Source organism: Schistocerca cancellata, chromosome 2, assembly GCF_023864275.1.
Source record: "Schistocerca cancellata isolate TAMUIC-IGC-003103 chromosome 2, iqSchCanc2.1, whole genome shotgun sequence".
Lineage (NCBI taxonomy): Eukaryota > Metazoa > Arthropoda > Insecta > Orthoptera > Acrididae > Schistocerca > Schistocerca cancellata.
In genome coordinates, this window is record NC_064627.1 from 927,845,765 (window position 1) to 927,866,663 (window position 20,899).

Sequence of the window (20,899 nt, forward strand, 5' to 3'; positions counted from 1 at the left end):
GTGACGAGACAGTATCTCGGCCACCATTGACCAGACGTTTCCAATTGGTGAGAGATCTGCAGAATGTGCTGGTCAGGACAGCAGTCGAACATTTTCTGTATCCTGAAAGGTCCGTACAGGACCTGCAACATGCGGTTGTGCATTATCCTGCTGAAATGTAGGGATCGAATGAACGGTAGAGCCACGAGTCGTAACGCATTTGATATGTAAGGTTCACTGTTCAAAGTGCCGTTAATGCGAACAAGAGGTGACCGAGACGTGTAACCAATGGCACCCCATACCATCACGCCGGGTGATACGCCAGTATGGCGATGACGAATACACGCTTCCAATGTGCGTTCAGTGCGATGTCGCCAAACACGGATGCGACCATCACGATGCTGTACACATAACCTGGATTCATCCGAAAAAATGACGTTTTGCCATTCGTGCAACCAGATTCGTCGCTGAGTACACCATCGCAGGCGCTCCTGTCTGTGATGCAGCGTCAAGGGTAACCGCAGCCATGGTCTCTGAGCTGATAGTCCATGCTGCTGCAAACGTCGTCGAACTGTTCGTGCAGATAGTTGTCGTCTTGCAAACGTCCCCATCTGTTGACTCAGGGATCGAGAAGTGGCTGCACGATCGGTTACAGCCGTGCGGATAAGATGCCTATCATCTCGACTGCTAGTGATACGAGGCCGTTGGGATCCAGCACTGAGTTCCGTATTACCCTCCTGAACCCACCGATTCCATATTCTGCTAACAGTCATTCGATCTCGACCAACGCGAGCAGCAATGTCACGATACGATAGGCTACAATCCGACCTTTATCAATGTCGGAGACGTGATGGTACGCATTTCTCCTCCTTATACGATGCATCACAACAACGTTTCACTAGGTAACGCCGGTTAACCGCTGTTTGTGTATGAGAAATCGGTTGGAAACTTTCCTCATGTCAGCACGTTGTAGGTGTCGCCACCGGCGTCAAACTTGTATGAATGCTCTGAAAAGCTTATCATTTGCATATCACAGTATCTTCTTCCTGTCGGTTAAATTTCGCGTCTGCAGCAACTTGAATGGCCAGTAGTGTAGGTTGCACTAGCCCTGCATGCAGCCTCGTTCACACATGAACCACACTTTCCTAGAATTCTCTCAATAAACCGAAGTCGACCGTTCGCCTTCCCTACCACAGTCCTCAAATACTCGTTCCATTTTAAATCGCTTTGCAACGTTACTCCCAAGTGCTTAAACTACATGGCTGTGTCAAGCAGGACACTACTAATGCTGTATCCGAACATTACGGGTTTGTTGGTTTGTTTTTCCTACTAATCCGCGTTAACTTACATTTTTCTACGTTTAGAGCTAGCTGACATTCATCACACCAACTAGAAACTTTGTGTAAGTCGTCTTGTATCCTCCTGCACTCACTCAACTTCGACACGTTACCGTACTCCACAGCATCATCAGCAAAAAACCGCAGCTTGCTGCCCACCCGATCCTATTACACATTCCTGATGATACCCTTATCTCCAATGAACTCTCGCCATCCGGGACAACGTACTGGGTTCGCTAACTTAAGAAGTCTCTGCGCCACTCATGTATCTATGAATCTATTCCAAACGCTCGTACCTTCTTTTACCCCTTACTGCATACTGTGCCAGATATGGCACATACCACTTTTCTCTTCGTCAATCTCATATCTGAGAATATATTTCCAAACTGCATGTTGGGACAGATATGGCACACAGTCAAGAGCAGCTGTGCAAGTAGTGTATGCCATCTGTTGGGAGAGTAAGGAATTACGTGTTATGAATCTTTGCTTTGTGTTGCTAGCTGTTTACATCCAAGTTTGGTCACACAAACAGTTGCATCAGGTACAGTAAACGATTGATTTCAGTGTTTATACACTCTTGGAAATTGAAATAAGAACACCGTGAATTCATTGTCCCAGGAAGGGGAAACTTTATTGACACATTCCTGGGGTCAGATACATCACATGATCACACTGACAGAACCACAGGCAATAAGACACAGGCAACAGAGCATGCACAATGTCGGCACTAGTACAGTGTATATCCACCTTTCGCAGCAATGCAGGCTGCTATTCTCCCATGGAGACGATCGTAGAGATGCTGGATGTAGTCCTGTGGAACGGTTTGCCATGCCATTTCCACCTGGCGCCTCAGTTGGACCAGCGTTCGTGCTGGACGTGCAGACCGCGTGAGACGACGCTTCATCCAGTCCCAAACATGCTCAATGGGGGACAGATCCGGAGATCTTGCTGGCCAGGGTAGTTGACTTACACCTTCTAGAGCACGTTGGGTGGCACGGGATACATGCGGACGTGCATTGTCCTGTTGGAACAGCAAGTTCCCTTGCCGGACTAGGAATGGTAGAACGATGGGTTCGATGACGGTTTGGATGTACCGTGCACTATTCAGTGTCCCCTCGACGATCACCAGTGGTGTACGGCCAGTGTAGGAGATCGCTCCCCACACCATGATGCCGGGTGTTGGCCCTGTGTGCCTCGGTCGTATGCAGTCCTGATTGTGGCGCTCACCTGCACGGCGCCAAACACGCATACGACCATCATTGGCACCAAGGCAGAAGCGACTCTCATCGCTGAAGACGACACGTCTCCATTCGTCCCTCCATTCATGCCTGTCGTGACACCACTGGAGGCGGGCTGCACGATGTTGGGGCGTGAGCGGAAGACGGCCTAACGGTGTGCGGGACCGTAGCCCAGCTTCATGGAGACGGTTGCGAATGGTCCTCGCCGATACCCCAGGAGCAACAGTGTCCCTAATTTGCTGGGAAGTGGCGGTGCGGTCCCCTACGGCACTGCGTAGGATCCTACGGTCTTGGTGTGCATCCGTGCGTCGCTGCGGTCCGGTCCCAGGTCGACGGGCACGTGCACCTTCCGCCGACCACTGGCGACAACATCGATGTACTGTGGAGACCTCACGCCCCACGTGTTGAGCAATCCGGCGGTACGTCCACCCGGCCTCCCGCATGCCCACTATACGCCCTCGCTCAAAGTCCGTCAACTGCACATACGGTTCACGTCCACGCTGTCGCGGCATGCTACCAGTGTTAAAGACTGCGATGGAGCTCCGTATGCCACGGCAAACTGGCTGACACTGACGGCGGCGGTGCACAAATGCTGCGCAGCTAGCGCCATTCGACGGCCAACACCGCGGTTCCTGGTGTGTCCGCTGTGCCGTGCGTGTGATCATTGCTTGTACAGCCCTCTCGCAGTGTCCGGAGCAAGTATGGTGGGTCTGACACACCGGTGTCAATGTGTTCTTTTTTCCATTTCCAGGAGTGTATTATTTGCAGAGGAAAAAGGACATCTGTGGACAGTTATAAAAAGGTAAGTTTATATATTTGTTCATTAGAAAACATATAATATTGAAAAATAGGTCTGTGACGGATATGGCACAACATGCGGCCTTGAAAGCGTAGAGTAAAAATTGAACCTAACCTAGCCTTTCCTACTAACATATACCAGTTCGTTTTCTTTCTTTTCAGCTCTGTTACTGCAATGAACGTAAGAAAGTTTTATGATTCTTCGGTCGCAATAAGAGTTATAGAGGACGGAAATGCTAGTGAGGATCCTGATATGTCAGATGACAAAACATTGTCCATGGAAAAAAACTTGCAAAATGGACATCTTGTTTTCTGTTCGGAATCAGACAGTGATGATGATATTAGGCCTAAGAGTTATAATACAAAAAATAAAAGTACTGTGATATCAGAAACGGAGTCAGAAACAGAAGACAACAGTGAGGTTTGGTCTACTGATGATTGTGACCTTGAAAGCATTCCTCTTGCAGACAGGATGACAGCAATGCAACGAGATTCATAACCTTCAACTAAGGTGGCGAAACCTACCATACATTGGAAACCAGGACATTTGATTAGAGGGGATGATGAGACGAAATTCGCCGGAAATACTGCTCTTCCTCAGGAAGTTTTGGAACTTGACACTCCAGTGGAATATTTCCAGTATTTCTTCACTAAAGACATAGTGTAGCACATAGTCGAACAATCCTATCTGTATTCGATACAGTGCCGACCCAATAAATGTGTAAATGTTAGTGCTGGAGAAAGTGAACAATTTATTGGTATTGCCTTGTTTATGTCAGTCTTTCAACTCCCGGCAACAAGACGTTATTGGTGCAAATATCTTGGCCACCCTGCTGTGGGTGACATAATTAGTTGTAATCGATGGGAAGAAATAAAGCACTTCATACACTTCTGTGATAACAGTAATCTAGTTCCCGCTGGTCAACCCAAACTTTTCAAAATGACAAACTTTTCAAAATTCGCCCACTGCTAGACCAACTGTGTGAAAGACTGTAGCGAGTACCAAAAGAGGAATTCTTAGCTGTGGATGAACAGCTTATTCCAACAAAATGCAGATCCTCACTAAAGCAATAAACCCCAGTAAACCACATAAATGGGGCTTCAAAGCTTTTGTCCTCAGTGGAGTGTCAGGCTTCAGTTATGATTATGAAATTTTTGCTGGAGCTCAGAGTAATATCATAATACCTGGTGCTATGGATCTAGGAGCTAGCAGCAAAGTTGTTGTGCGACTTACACAAACAGTCCCACGACATGTGAATCACAAGTTATTTTTTGATAACTGGTTCACTAGTGTACCCTTGGAAGTGTATTTGCACAAAGAAGGTATACAATCACTAGGGACAGTCCGGTCCAATCGAGTACGTAGTTGCATTTTACCTAAGGAGGCAGCAATGAAGAAGAATGGTCGAGGCAGCATGGAGGAAAAGTTAGCAACAGTAGACGGTGTGCAACTGTCAGTAGTCCCCTGGTTTGATAATAAAGTAGTCAACACTTTGTTAACTTACGTTGGACGCAAATCAGAAGGCGAGATCAAGAGGCTTTTCAGGAAGGAAAAAGAATACAAAATGGTACCTTGTCCACGCTCTGTGATGATCTACAATGACTACGTGGGGGGTGTCGATCTATTAGATTCTATGCTAGAATATGACCGAATTCAAATCAGATCAAAGAAATGGTACTTGAAGATATTCTTTCATCTAGTTGACTTGGCTTGTGTGAACAGCTGGCTGTTATGGAGAAGAAGAAATACGGAATACATGCCCCTTGTTGATTTCAAGGTCGCAGTTGCAGAGGCCCTCTGTAAAACTGGGAAATCCTTATCCATGAAACGTGGTAGGCCAAGCAATGAAATATAAAAACAGCTTGACTGCAAGAAGAAGAGAGGCCCTACAGCAGATCTTCCACAGCGTCAGGTGCGACTGGATGGGATAGATCACATGCCTATCTGGCTGGAAAACCGTGGTCGTTGCAAGTATCCAGAATGCAAGGGAAAATCCTATATAGCGTGTATGAAGTGCAGTGCGACATTGTGCTTGAATAAGGAGAGAAATTGCATCATCAAGTTTCATAATGTATAGAGAAAAATGGAAACAGAATTTGTGTTATTTTCTCAAAATATGTGTATTGTAATGAATAGAGAGTGTAATTGTTTTATATAAATACAGTTCTGCTATATAGTTCATGTACGTATCTTATTGTATATTTTCCACATTGTACATCATCAATCCCAAAACTGGTATCACATGGTATTAGTCGTTACTGCATGCTGTCCCATGTATGGCACAAACCCATAATTGTAAGATAACCGCCCCTACATAAGATTTAGAATTTTTTAAGCATTTTTTATGAAATCAGAACATCGAACATAACATGTAACATTTTTATCAGAAAAATAAAAAAAATCATACAGTAAGGGGTTAACAGCCTCGAATGGGGGAAATCTAGAAACGGGGAACTCTGGAAATTTAGAAATATGGAATCTGCCTGTCGCCATTCATCCATAGTTCTCAGTATATCATGTGAGAAAAGGACAAGCTGAGTTTTGCACGAGCGATTCTTTCTGAAACCATGCTGATTTGTGCACGTAAGATTATCTGTCTCAAGAAAATTTATTATATTCGAACTGAGAATGTGTTCATGGATTCTGGAGCAAACCAACGTTGGGGATGTTGGTCTGTAATTCTGCGGTTCCCTTTTTTTTTTTTTTTTTTTGCTCTTTTTATATACAGGAGTCACCCACGCTTTTTTCCAGTTGCTTGGGACTTTGCGCTGGGCGACAGATTCGCGATAAATGCAAGCTGGGCATTGGCCCAATACTGTAGAGTGCTCTTTGAAAAAAACGTACTGAGATTCCATCCGGACCTGCTGACTTATCTGTTTTCAACACTTTCAGTTGCTCCTGTACGTCAGGGGTGCTTATTACTACACTCCTGGAAATTGAAATAAGAACACCGTGAATTCATTGTCCCAGGAAGGGGAAACTTTATTGACACATTCCTGGGGTCAGATACATCACATGATCACACTGACAGAACCACAGGCACATAGACACAGGCAACAGAGCATGCACAATGTCGGCACTAGTACAGTGTATATCCACCTTTCGCAGCAATGCAGGCTGCTATTCTCCCATGGAGACGATCGTAGAGATGCTGGATGTAGTCCTGTTGAACGGCTTGCCATGCCATTTCCACCTGGCGCCTCAGTTGGACCAGCGTTCGTGCTGGACGTGCAGACCGCGTGAGACGACGCTTCATCCAGTCCCAAACATGCTCAATGGGGGACAGATCCGGAGATCTTGCTGGCCAGGGTAGTTGACTTACACCTTCTAGAGCACGTTGGGTGGCACGGGATACATGCGGACGTGCATTGTCCTGTGGGAACAGCAAGTTCCCTTGCCGGTCTAGGAATGGTAGAACGATGGGTTCGATGACGGTTTGGATGTACCGTGCACTATTCAGTGTCCCCTCGACGATCACCAGTGGTGTACGGCCAGTGTAGGAGATCGCTCCCCACACCATGATGCCGGGTGTTGGCCCTGTGTGCCTCGGTCGTATGCAGTCCTGATTGTGACGCTCACCTGCACGGCGCCAAACACGCATACGACCATCATTGGCACCAAGGCAGAAGCGACTCTCATCGCTGAAGACGACACGTCTCCATTCGTCCCTCCATTCACGCCTGTCGCGACACCACTGGAGGCGGGCTGCACGATGTTGGGGCGTGAGCGGAAGACGGCCTAACGGTGTGCGGGACCGTAGCCCAGCTTCATGGAGACGGTTGCGAATGGTCCTCGCCGATACCCCAGGAGCAACAGTGTCCCTAATTTGCTGGGAAGTGGCGGTGCGGTCCCCTACGGCACTGCGTAGGATCCTACGGTCTTGGCGTGCATCCGTGCGTCGCTGCGGTCCGGTCCCAGGTCGACGGGCACGTGCACCTTCCGCCGACCACTGGCGACAACATCGATGTACTGTGGAGACCTCACGCCCCACGTGTTGAGCAATTCGGCGGTACGTCCACCCGGCCTCCCGCATGCCCACTATACGCCCTCGCTCAAAGTCCGTCAACTGCACATACGGTTCACGTCCACGCTGTCGCGGCATGCTACCAGTGTTAAAGACTGCGATGGAGCTCCGTATGCCACGGCAAACTGGCTGACACTGACGGCGGCGGTGCACAAATGCTGCGCAGCTAGCGCCATTCGACGGCCAACACCGCGGTTCCTGGTGTGTCCGCTGTGCCGTGCGTGTGATCATTGCTTGTACAGCCCTCTCGCAGTGTCCAGAGCAAGTATGGTGGGTCTGACACACCGGTGTCAATGTGTTCTTTTTTCCATTTCCAGGAGTGTATTTTGCCCATACGGGAGTCTGTTCGATGGTGAAACGACGGTTTGTTTGTACAATTCTCCTGCGTGAACGATTTCTTGATCGTTAAATTCAAAACTTCGGCTTTCCTTTAACTATCTTCAACTGCCACACCAGACTGGTCAATAAGTGACTGGATGGAAGCGTTAGGCCCACTTAGCGATTTTACATAGGATCAGAATTTTCCCGGGTTCTCTGCCGGATCTTTTGCTAACGCATGAAGATGGTGGTAGTAGTATGCTTAGAGCGTATTTTTTCACAGGCGCATGAATCTCTACTAAACTTTGCTTGTCGTCATTTGCGCGTTCTCTTTTGAACCGAGACTGCAACAGCTTCTGCTTCCTCAGAATTTTCCGAATCTCATTATTAAACCATGATTGGTCTTTTCCGTTCTTGATCCACTTACTAGACACATAATTCTCCAGACCATGATTTACAATATGCTTAAACTTCGCCCATAATTTCTCCACATTCATCTTACTGGAACTAACAACTGCTTATCTGCTTTTTCTAGCAGAAACAGTCTCCTTCCTTTCTTAACTGACTTATTTATTAAATTCCATAACCATTAGTGTTATAATGACATGATCACTAATCCCCGTTTCCGTATTGATGATGTCGACAAGTTCTGGCCAATTTCTAGTTACAAGGTCCAAGATAATTCCGCTGCATGTGGGCTGCCGAACTAGCTGCTCAAATCAGTTTTCAGAAAGTATGTTCAAAATTACTTCACAAGACTGTCTGTATGTACCTCCTGCAGTGAATCACAGACATCTCAGTCTATACTTAGGTGGTTAAAGTAGCCTCCAACTAGTACGCTATAACATGATCTGTACCGTAGATTGAATGACTCTTAGAACTGTCACTGCAGAATCTGGTGGGCGCTAAACATATTTAACAATGAACTTGCTTTCGCCTAAATCTTTTGTACGCGACCAGCTAACTTTATAGAATCACACTCAACTTCGACCTCAATAGAGACAATACTTTTGTCAACTGCAATGAATACTTCTCCTCCGATGGCCTCTAATCTATCTTTCCGATATACATTCCAAGATTCACATTGTCAATAGTGTCACGAGAGTTCCAGATATCAGGCATTACACTCACCATGAACAACGCAGTGGCCGACGGCCTTCACTTAATGACGGAGAGCAGCAGCGTTTGCTAGTTGTCACTGCTAACAGACAAGCAACACTGCTTGAAATAACCACAGACTTCAATGCAATCTGCATGGTGTGAAAAGTGGCAATTGATCCTGAATAAGGAAAAGTGTGAAGTTATTCACATGAGTACTAAAAGAAATCCGCTAAATTTCGATTACGCGATAAGTCGCACAAATCTTAAGGCTGTAAATTCAACTAAATACTTAGGGATTACAATTACAGATAACCTAAACTGGAACGATCACATAGATAATGTTGTGGGTTGAGCAAACCAAAGACTGCGATTTATTGACAGTACACTTAGAACGTGTAACAGGGCTACCAAAGAGACTGCTTACACCATGTTTGTCCTCCCTATTCTGGAGTATTGCTGTGTGGTGTGGGATCCACATCAGGTGGGACTGACGGATGAGATATCGAAAAAGTTCAAAGAAGGTTGGCTCTTTTTGTATTATCGAGAAATACGGGAGATAGTGCCACATGATACGTGAATTGGAGTGGCAATCATTAAAACAAAGGCGTTTTTCGTTGCGACAGGATCTTCTCATGAAATTTCAATCACCAGTTTTTTCCCTCCGATTGCGAAAACATTCTGTTGGCACCCACCTACATAGGGAGAAATGATCATCACGATAAAATTAGAGATAACAGGGCTCGCAGAGAAAAATTTGAGTGCTAGTTTTTGCCGCGTGCCGTTCGAGAGTGGAACGGTAGAGAGACAGCTTGAAGATGGTTCATTGAACCCTCTGCCAAGCACTTTACTGTGAGTAGCAGAGTACTCCCGATGATTTAAATGTAGATGAAGACATACGACGAGCATATTCGTTAGGACAGTGCGGCGAAATTTGGCGTTATCCGGCGAAATTTGGCGTTATCTGCCTATGGCAGCAGATGACCAACGCGAATTCCTCCGCTAACAGCGCGAAATCGCCCGCAGTGCCTCTCCTGGGCTCGTGACCATATCGGTTGGACCCTTGAAGACTAGAAAACCGTTGACTCACCAGATGAGTCCCGACTTCAGTAGGCAAGAGTTGATTGTAGGATTCGAGTGTGGCGCAGATCCCACAAAGCCATGGGTACATGTTGTCAACAAGGCACTGTGCTCCACTGTGCTTGTGGCTCCATAATCAGTGGACTGTGTTTACAAGGAATGGACTCGGTTCTCTGGTCCACCTGAGCCGATACTGACTCGAAACAGTTACATTCGGCTACTTGGAGACTATTTATAAATTTCATGTTCCATAGCAACGATGAAATTTTTGTGGATGACAATGTGTCATGTCACGGGCCGCAACTGTTCACAATTGGTTTGGAGAACACGCTGGACAATCCGAACACATGATTTCGCCACCCAGATCGCCCGACGCGAATCCCATCGAACATTTATTGGACATAGTTGAAGGATCAGTTCCGCACAAAATCCTGGACTGGCAACACTTTCGCAATTATGGACGGCTATAGAGGTAGCATGGCTTAATATATCTGCAGGGGACTTCCAAAGACTTTTTGCATCCATGTCACGTCGAGCTGCTGCACTCCGCCGGGCAAAAGGAGGTCCGACGTGGTATTAGGAGGTTGATCACAAAATATTGCTCCAGAAGTTGGACCATTACGGAATATGGGGAGTAGTTCAAAATTGGTTCACCTCTTACTTAAGCAACAGGCAGCAAAAGGTCATTATTCACAATGTTGATATCGGCTGTGATGTGGGATCCGAGTGGGGTCCTGTCAGGTGGGGTGTGCCCCAGGGATCAGTGTTCGGGCCACTCCTGTTCCTTATTTATATAAATGATATGCCCTCTAGTATTAAGGGTAACTCTAAAATATTTCTGTTTGCTAATGTTGTGTCCAACATTGGATCGGTTTCAAATAGTGCAGTACATGACCTGAGATCATGGTTCTAATGGCTCTGAGCACTATGGGACTTAACATCTGAGGTCATCAGTCCCCTAGAACTTACAACTACTTAAACCTAACTAACCTAAGGACATCACACACATCCATGCCTGAGGCAGGATTCGAACCTGCGACTCTGGCGGTCGCGCGGTTCCAGGCTGAAGCGCCTAGAACCGCTCTGCCACTTCAGTTCATGGTTTGTAGAAAATAAATTAACGTTAAATCACAGTAAGACTAAGTTTTTACAGTTTCTAACACACAATTCAACAAAGCCTGACGTTTTAATTTCACAGAACGGGCATATGATTAGTGAAACTGAACAGTTCAAATTTCTAGGTGTTCAGATAGACAGTAAGCTGTCATGGAAAGCCCACGTTCAGGATCTTGCTCAAAGACTTAATACTGCCATTTTTACTGTTCGAACGGTATCAGAAGTGAGTGATACTTCGACACGAAAATTAGTCTACTTTGCTTATTTTCATTCGCTTATGTCGTATGGTATTATATTTCGAGGTAACTCTTCCCATTCTACAAGGATATTTTTGGCTCAGAAACGGGCGGTTCGGGCAATAAGTGGTGTGAGTTCACGAACCTCTTGTCGACCTCTGGTCAAGAGTCTGGGTATTTTGACATTGGCCTCTCAATATGTATCTTCCTTATTGTCGTTTCTTGTTACCAATATTAGTTTATTCCCAAGAATAAGCAGCTTTCACTCGGTTAATACTGGGCAGAAATCAAACCTGCATTTGGATCAGACTTCCTTAACTCTTGTGCAAAAAAGTGTGCAGTACACTGCCGCATCCATTTTCAGTAAGCTCCCACTTGAATTCAAAAATCTTAGTAGTAATCCACGCGCTTTCAAAACGAAACTGAAGAGTTTCCTCATGGGTCACTCCTTCTATTCTGTCGAGGAGTTCCTTGAAAAATTAATCAGATTCTTATTGTATTGCTGATAGCGTTTACTTAAACTTATGGACTGACTTTTTTCAGGCTCATGAACATTTATTTTTATCTGTTATTACTTTTATGTTGTAATTTCATGTGCTGACACGTTCCATGACCTTGGAGATTTGCTCCTCAATTTGGTCCTAGCTAACGTGCCATGTCAATAAATAAATAAATCTCATGACTTTTGTCACCTCATTGTGTGTTTATATCTATGTCAATAAAAATGTAAATGTTGATTTGTTCAAAATCCAAAGCCTCAAAAAGTTCACTGATTGCTTTGAAATTCTGACACAACATTACATTCGAATACGAGTGTGTTTTTATACACCTAATGGAGCGCCATCTTATAACATGTAAATGCATATTTAATGTAGAAAGGGAAAAGGCTATTATCAAAAATTTTGAAAAGTACTTGACTGATTTACAATACTTCACATACATGCAATATATATATGTTGAGCAAGTCAATAACACAGTGTTCTACATCTGGCCTTTATGCAAGCAGTTATTCGGTTGACATTGATTGATGGAATAGTTAGATGCCATAGTGAGGGATATCGTGCCAAATCCTGTCCAACTGGCGCTTTAGGATGTCAAAATACCAAGCTGGCTGGAGAGCCCTGCCCATAATGCTCCAAACGTTCTCAATTGGGCAGATATCAGGCGACCTTCCTGGCCAAGGTAAGGTTTAACAAATTATGCAATAGATTAAAAAGAACCTTCGAAGTTGCACTATTAATTTGCTTTATTACTTGATGGCTGGTTTCGGTCCGAAGTTCGATTATTAAATGATCCAGTAATATGCAATAACATCAATTACGACAGCCATATGACTGTTCATTCTAGTTCAACATATATTGTAAAGCAGTGCAGGGCTGAACTTCATTCCCTTAATTGGTGAATGCAAAACCTAGCGGTGCCTACCAAAACAAATAGGAAGCCTAGTCATATCAACATAGAACCAGCGTCTTTCGCTTGACAACACACTGCCTTAGAGATAATAATTCATGGGTACAACAGCGAAATTTTTGAAATAGAGAACTTGTTGAAATTACAGTTTAAGGGAATGGATTCTACCATTAAAACATACAACTGTAAAAAATTATCCTGTTGATAAATTTGCACACTGGCCAAAAAATTATTCAGCTCCGGGAGACATCACGCAAACCTTGACAGTGCCCTCAGTTCAGCTATGAAGAGAGTCCACAAGTTTCTTCAGGTGTGCCACTTCCAGCTGGGGACACTCATTGATGATGAGACCCGGTAGAGCAGCCTGTCTGACAGAATGTTGATTATTGTGTTTCACATTCCATTCCACGTACGTCCAGACATTTTATATGGCGTTAGCATAGGAAGATTTTGTGAACTACTCAAGGTGCGATACGGAACCTAAGTGTTGAACCTAGAATGAATGCATGCAGCCCCTTGAGCAAAGCTGCTGTAATCTTGGAGTCTGGAACTGACCACAGCATGCTCCTCATGAAGGTGCCGAAGAAAGGGCAACACTTGGCGACTGAGAATGTTAAAATAAACGTCTTGGTTCATGTTCTAGGTAACGTGAATAAGTGGGTCCAATCCGTGGCAAGAAAAACACCTTCTACACATCACAGACCCTCCTCCGATCTGAAATGCACCCTCTACACACTGCGGATTAAACGTCGTTTTGGACCATCTATGCGCTACACACCATGCATTATTTTGAAATCGGCAAAATCGTGACTCATCACACAATACTAAACTACTCCAGTCTGGTACTGTTACGGTTTTTTCTTGCTTGGCTGAATGAATACGTGTAGTAGTAGTATCAGCTGTGAGCAACGTCGTTTTGAGAGGTACCTGGTACCAGATGCCCACTGCTTGAAGTACCCTTCCCAACATTCGTTCTCAGACTGTTGAGATGGACCTTTATTCACTCACAGAAGGGACTCCAGTCGCGAACGAAACTGATATAATTGACAAAACGTTACACCTCGTTTTTCGGCCCACTCCCGTTACAGGTGTGTGAACTGTAGACAGAGCAAGATTTGTAAGCTGCGTCCTGTTTGTATACTTTTTGAGGTTCCGTGGATACTGAGAAATTGATAAACATGTAGTCATTCGGTGATTTATTACAACATTTCACATTGATACACTTTACTACATTTTAGCACATACACTATCAATATAGACAAAACGCAACTGAAGGCAACAGCATATACCGAACAAAGATGTAAAAACAAAGATAATACACACATAGCTCTCAACATATCGATATCATTTAAATGGGATCGACTAGCTTAACAATACTGATAGCGAAAACCGGACGGTCCAGAAAAAGAGCAGAATAGTTGTATGGGTGGCTATATGACGAGAATCGATGCGCATCGTATAGCACAGAACAAAAGAATACTGGCCGTCTGGCTGGCCTAGATTCGTGCGAGAGGTATAGCCCAAATGAAACGTTCGTTGCGCCCCTCGCAGCCTCGGAGACGTTATCGACACTGCAGAAGAGGGAAATACTAAACACGTGCCCGGTTCCTGTCGGTTAGGATCTTTTTACGACCACTGTTCTTACAGTGCGTTAAATGGATGGCAGGGCGAGTTCCTCGTAAACGCGCTTGGCAGACCGCATTGATCACCACCACGCTGGGCAACTTCATTTATGGTGAGGTTATGGGCACACCCCGTGACAGCTCCTTTTTGGCTTTCTGTCACTGTGTCTCCAGGTCAGCCCATCTTACTGCGATGATTCCATAAGTATACACACTATTTCAGCACCACGGCAGGTCACATGACAGCATGGTACTAGTTCCACACTTCGTACAGCAATCCAAAGTGACTAATATTCTCTCCAATGAGCTCACGCTATCCTGCGCTGTTCCAGCCCAGCAAAAACAAGATATCGTGATGGCGGACGGGCTGACTTATAGACCACATACCACCTACAAATGGCCACCACCTATATTCTCCTCCTCCACCTCTTTTCTTAAAATGTTGAAGGAATGCAATAATATACCCTCCCACGAACCACATCTTTTCTAAGTATATAATACCAGTTGTAGTTATTGTTTGATAATGTTTTCTTTTAGCACAACATTTCTAGGTAACCTACACCAGTCATAGCATGACTCAACAGTTTCCTTTCAGTCAGTATGCTGTTTTACTAGTCTAGTGAATGCTCTAAAATTATATGATAATGGTTACAGTACTCACTTTGTACAGGTCGAAGCAGAATTTCTCATTGGCTTCAGAAACAATACTCAAAGCTGTTCTCGCCGGACTACTTTCCATTATGCGAAATAGCTGCAATGTAATGAAGGCAGAATTATTTCAGCGACGTAAATATTTCAATAAAACAAATTTTTGATAGTCACTAAAGCTGCTTCGACCCAACTTATACAAATGTAGTATTTTGCAAGAGAAAACTGATTAAAGCTATGTCCACTGTAACATTACAATCTGTATGTATTGCCTCTATACTTGCCTTAGCTTAATTATCACATGGAGTGTGTTTTGCCTGTAAACTTCAAAAACCGTTGAACTGCAGAATTACATTATTTTTCCGTTATTTATAACAAAAAATGCTATATTAAAAACTTGAATACACAGTATTGATATTCGACAATAGTATTCATTTAATAGTTCATTATGAACAGACTTCCGGCTTTCTGGGCCATCTTCAGATAATTTAATACTAAACAGATAGTCCACACAACATCACTGACGGTTCATAGCTGCACAAAGATTGTTTTCAAAGCTGTGTAACGTTTTATGAATATATCCAAAACAAGCATAATGTAATTCACAAAGAAGCTCTGACCAAATAGACATGATGAGCAGGCCGAAAAGGATTTGGGGGGAGGGGGGAGGCGCAGAGAGAAGAAAGAAGTCTATGGAATGTGGGTGAGGAACAGTTATAACAAGTGTATTACGTGATGGTGAGAAAAATATTCACTGGCTGCTGATACTGTAATAAGGGTGAATAACGATATTGTATTTGATCATTAATGACTCAGGTCAGAAACCTTTGATTGTTGTTTATTAATAGCAAGAGTTTAGAGAAGTTTTACAGTGCTTTCCTGCCTTTAGTTTCTTATGGAAAACATCACATTTAATCATAAGAATGACAATCAATCAGAGCATGTTCAGCAAAAGTGGAATCTTTCTTTTTCAGTCTCCAACTCCTTTCATCCTCGTTCTGTCTCGTAGTTATACTCCTGCCTGATTGGCCTACATATAATTTGGCACACAGTTTGCAGGAAATCCTATAAATTACAGTCTGTTCTAAATGATGAATCTTGTTTTTACTGCTGAAAACAATATGGACAGCAGTATTCCTAGTGTAAAAGTCTGGTGTACAGTTCCAGGATTTTACTGAAGTATTAAATAATTATTATTGTGAAACATCAATACTGTGTATTGATGTTTATAATGTGTGTATCTTCCTCCAAGTACTGACAGGATACTCCATAAAAATAGTGAACCTATAATGTGATGTTTAATAAAATGCAACATATTTTATGTTTCATGTGTAGCATTATTAAAAAACATGTTTCCACATATTTTATGCATAAGGAACTGAGAAACTGAGTTATTTATTAATTATACATAAAACGTATAGTACAGCCAGTTCTATAACTAACAAAATGTATAGAGACAGACAAGAGAGAATCTTTCAGATAGGAGCAGCTTCGAATAAAATTTCTTTCTTCTTTTTTTCTTTTTCTTTCGATTTTCTTGAGATTAGCTTATTTCAGTACCTCACCAAGAGAATACCTGTCTCTTTTTTTCTTGGCTGTTATACAGAGAAATTCCACACATACCAAAATAATCTGCTTCTGTTAAATTAGAAAATTGTTGGAATGATGGATACAGTCATTTACATTATGAGTGCAATTGATCTACACCAAATCAGTACAAGTTTATGATTTTACAACTGCATTATTTGATAAATTTAAGAGTGCCTGTACGACTTTTTTTAGTGGAACTCTATATAACAACTGAATGTTCAGACTTTTATTTTTTGCGAAAATGATAATCGCAAAAGCACCTAAAAACGTAGTTATCAGTTTAGAGAATTCAGCAAATTGTGTGACCGCACATGCTGCAAGTAGGACATATGTTTGTCGTTGCGTTCGCTAAGAGCTCATTGAGAAGTGTTCTTCAGAGGGTTGCAGGAACTGCCAGCCGTTCCAATCATACAATAGAGAAAATAAACAAGAAGGAGGTACACATGGCAACAAGTAACTTATTTCCTAATGCCCTGCAACTTAAGGGAATGCCATGGAAGAAATTTTATACTTAGGTAATATTGACGAACAGGTTAAGGAAACTGATACATAATTCCTATGTAACATAAACTCTTCATTTTACACTGTCAGTATTGTAGTAAGCGACTTTGTCCTGCAGGCTGTACTTTTAAACCATTGTTGTTATTATTGATAGTAATTATTGAGCATCCATTTTATCATATACAATGAGATGGGATTTGTCAGGTGTTGAAATGAACAAAAGCATTTTATGTAAAAGGGTCTGAACGAATCTTAAATATGAAATTAAAGTTTACATGATATAAATTTGCGATAATACAGTAAAGTAATTAAATACAATAGTAAGTCACATATTTACTCTACATTCAGTAATGGTTAGAAACTAGAAATATTTAATTTAATACTCTACAGTGGCAATTAATTAATTTGTATGCATGAATAAAAATGAGTAAATGACACTTCTCGTGTCATACTCCTTTCTTATCATATCACTGGCACTGCCTTAAGCAGCACTAGATAAGAACACTGCTAGTTACGAACAATCAACCTGTGCAGTAAGCTGATGCCTCAGCCAGTCAGTACACCCAGTGACATATGGCTACATGTAATTTGGTTTATGAGGTAGATGTTGGTCTGTTGTCCTTCTGAAAATTCATGTATTCTCTAACACTGCAAACACTTTCACTTATTAACGTATTCTATGCTCATTTCTAAACTGGACAACTTTGGTGTCCGTTTAAATTTTATGGAAAGAGCACTAAAAGAATTCTGGGATGATATATTGCACTCTTGTGATAATGGGCTTTCTTATGTACTGCTCTATGAAGGTCATTATTGTGTCTTGTTGTATAGTCATGGAACTCACTGTTTAAAGTGCCTTTGTTTCTGTGACCATTTCTTTTTCGGTGCTCTTGTGGGAAACTACTGATGGTGAATGCCAATATTTGTTGAATTATTAGTCTTACTGACATAACCTCTCAATACAATCGTTTGCAGACACGCTAGCTATAGCTTACAAGATATGCGTTAGTGCATAGCTTACAGCTTTCAAATTGCACCCTCCCCTACTGCTTACTGGCAGTCCACAAGAGAGCTCCCACCATTTAACATTGTCCCCTCACCTTCAGCGCCATCTGAGCAGCTACGGGCCACGTTATTTTGTGTGCAAATTATCAGTCATTATCTTGAAATCAACATCATTCGACCACTTACAAGGCAAATTCATTGAGTGGCCTTTTTAACCAACCGGCCTTTTAGCATTTATTGCTGAGCTACAGCTGTGGTTCTCTGGCAGGAAAATCGAAGACTGCACATATGATATAAAAAGTACTGCAAAACAAAGCTTAACAAAAAGTGGAAAGTGTGACGCAGGAAAGAGATCACAAACACTGCCTTTACGCAGACTAACCTGTCAAAGCAGTCTGTTTAAAGGAAGCATGGCAAAATCTGTGTGCAGACACTCATTTCGTCTACTCGCCTGCGGTCAGTGCAAAGAGAGTTCTCTCGATTTGTGTGCTGCAAAGCTTATAATGAATTTCAATAAGGTTTGTTCGAATCAGCACCTGCTCGCCGGTAAGAACCTGGAATAGTGGTTACCTTTACCTTCACAACTTACAGTTTGTAAACACAAAAGTAACAAAATACTGAGAACGTTGTCAGTGCCAGTGGCTTCATGGTATTAGTAGGTAGCAGTCCAAAAATTATTGTATTTCAGTTTTATAATTTAAAGACTCATTATTCGTAAACAGTAGCTTTTTCCTTACATTTGGAACGGAGTTAGTAACATTCAACAGCGACGCGTAGCTTTAGTGCAGTGGGCGTCAAACTTTTTCTCAAGAGTTAATACTGACATTGTGGGGCGAGAATTCGGACCGCGTATCTACCGACATTGTTAGTTATTGGTAACCTACATAAATTAGAATATTATTAACCTCCAGCAGACAGGCTACAGTAGGGGCGAGATAAGTAATGATCTAAGTCGGTACCGATCAGAACAGCTCGTACTGACTGTGGTCTGTTTCAGATTGCTGCCAACCTCGGAGACTCTTTGCGTGGTGAAGTGTTATTGGTTTTACTAACTGTGCGAATGACTGATTCATAATAGTATCGGTACTTTATTTCGCCTACGGCGGAATTCACCAATTAGCACATCTTAAAATATTACTCTCTGTAAGTATTGTTGTCTGTTACTGAGCAGGGAAACTATCTATTGAGACGCTGTTTACGTTAGCTGAAGTTTTAGGATTCGGCCGTTACTTACTAGACACATAATATTATAAAATACGGCTGAGAACCGCGGGCTCCACCAAAATTTGATTCACGCCACGTGCGATTCAAAAGTGAATGTACATAAAATGTGTTAGTGCAGTAAAATTTTAATGCAAAAAAATTTTATTGGGCGTTACATTCGCATATTGCGTGGAATTATCATAATACATCTAAAAAATTAGTTCATTTCAACTGAGGTCCCACGGCACATGTGTGTTACGGGTCTTGTGTGGAGTTAATTAAACTGACAATGAAAATAGAAATGTTAGTGAAAATAGGAGGAAGAACCTTAATACAGCGCTGGTAACTTATTTAATTTGTTCTTTTCTGAGAGGAACAAGTAGAGTGCTGACGTGGACATTCCCACGTGAAGGACACGTCTTTACCAACTGTGGGCCGTGCTACACTTGAGATTTAACCGACGCATGGCCGCACATATATTCCATAGCATGCTAGTCTGAACATGGCGTTTTGTCCGGTCAATAAGACTTCGGATCGAGCAGTATAACAAACTCAGCAAAGCAAGTGGATCGATGGCGCCGAACGAGAAGACAAGACGGTAAACAGACCTGCAGGTTGCCCAGAAACAAAACCTTTTAAAAGGGAGCGGATGCTGCAGGCGTTTCTATACGCGGCTTTTTTCGGCTCTGTACACGAAAAAATTAACAAGCATATGTGAGGGTCGTCTTGGAAGGTTTGAGAATGTGAGAGCTGCGGTCCATTGCCGTACACTAGCACGTTATAGCAGCACGTTATAGCCTCATCTGTTGGTGCGGGTTTCAATCACATCTGGATATCGAAACAATGGTAGGGCTTCTTCCGTCGCGCTGCCAACGGCATTCAGTGGCTGTCATTCTTAAGATTCGAACGGAAACATTACACTAATTTTTTACAAAGTGAGTTTTTTGAAAACCAACGAGTCGAATGAATGCAGCTAGAAGTTCGGATTATTTTCCTTTGACGTCACGATCTTTCCATGGCTTAATAAATTCAGATGCGAAAGAAATTCCGTTGGTAATAAAAGTTCACTTGACCTTCCAGCAATAGCCGCTAATGATGAAAACAGTCTTGTTTTGGAAATAATTGCAGACACATCCAGCGCATTGATTGTATTATTTAATTCTGCCAATGCCTACCTCTAAGGTACTCATTTTGAATAGAATTCCAGTCAGTGGATACCACTCCATACAGTACAGGAATAAAAAGCTCACACTCGATAGTCAAAATTCTTGTAGCTGATATTCGATATTCAGTAGAGTTGTTGTTGGCGAAACACAGCCGCACCAATTTTGAGAAAGATATGAAACGGCAATTATTGGTGTGAAACTTTTCAAGTAATGCTCACCTAACAAAAGAGAGTGCGATTTCATTGCTGCGAATTGCAAATTACTTAAAATCACAAATAAGAGCCGGACGATAACCGGCGGCTGATATGCTATAGTTTGTCTTCAGAAAATTTTTTTAAAGAGTTTAAAAGAACCAGTGGGTGTTATTGAGTGGAGTTGTGTTCCAGTCATGACAACTCGCCTTCTCACAGGGAGAGCAAAACAAATCAGTTCTTAAAGAATATCGATTTTAAACACTTCTGCAACCACCACGCAGCCCACTTCCATTCAGACGATTGACAAGACAGTTTAATCAACAAATTGTGTTTGC

At 42.8% G+C, this 20,899-nt stretch overlaps 1 protein-coding gene across 2 annotated transcripts in view; it reads right to left on the reverse strand.

Annotated features, from left to right (window-relative positions):
* Window positions 1-20,899, reverse strand: part of LOC126162879 (ovalbumin-related protein X-like) — a 143,792-nt gene that overhangs the window by 86,021 nt on the left and 36,872 nt on the right. For both annotated transcript variants that reach the window (XM_049919672.1, XM_049919673.1), the window contains exon 2: window positions 14,919-15,008. In XM_049919672.1, coding sequence (XP_049775629.1) covers window positions 14,919-15,008 — 90 coding nt within the window. The remainder of the gene's footprint in view (window positions 1-14,918; window positions 15,009-20,899) is intronic.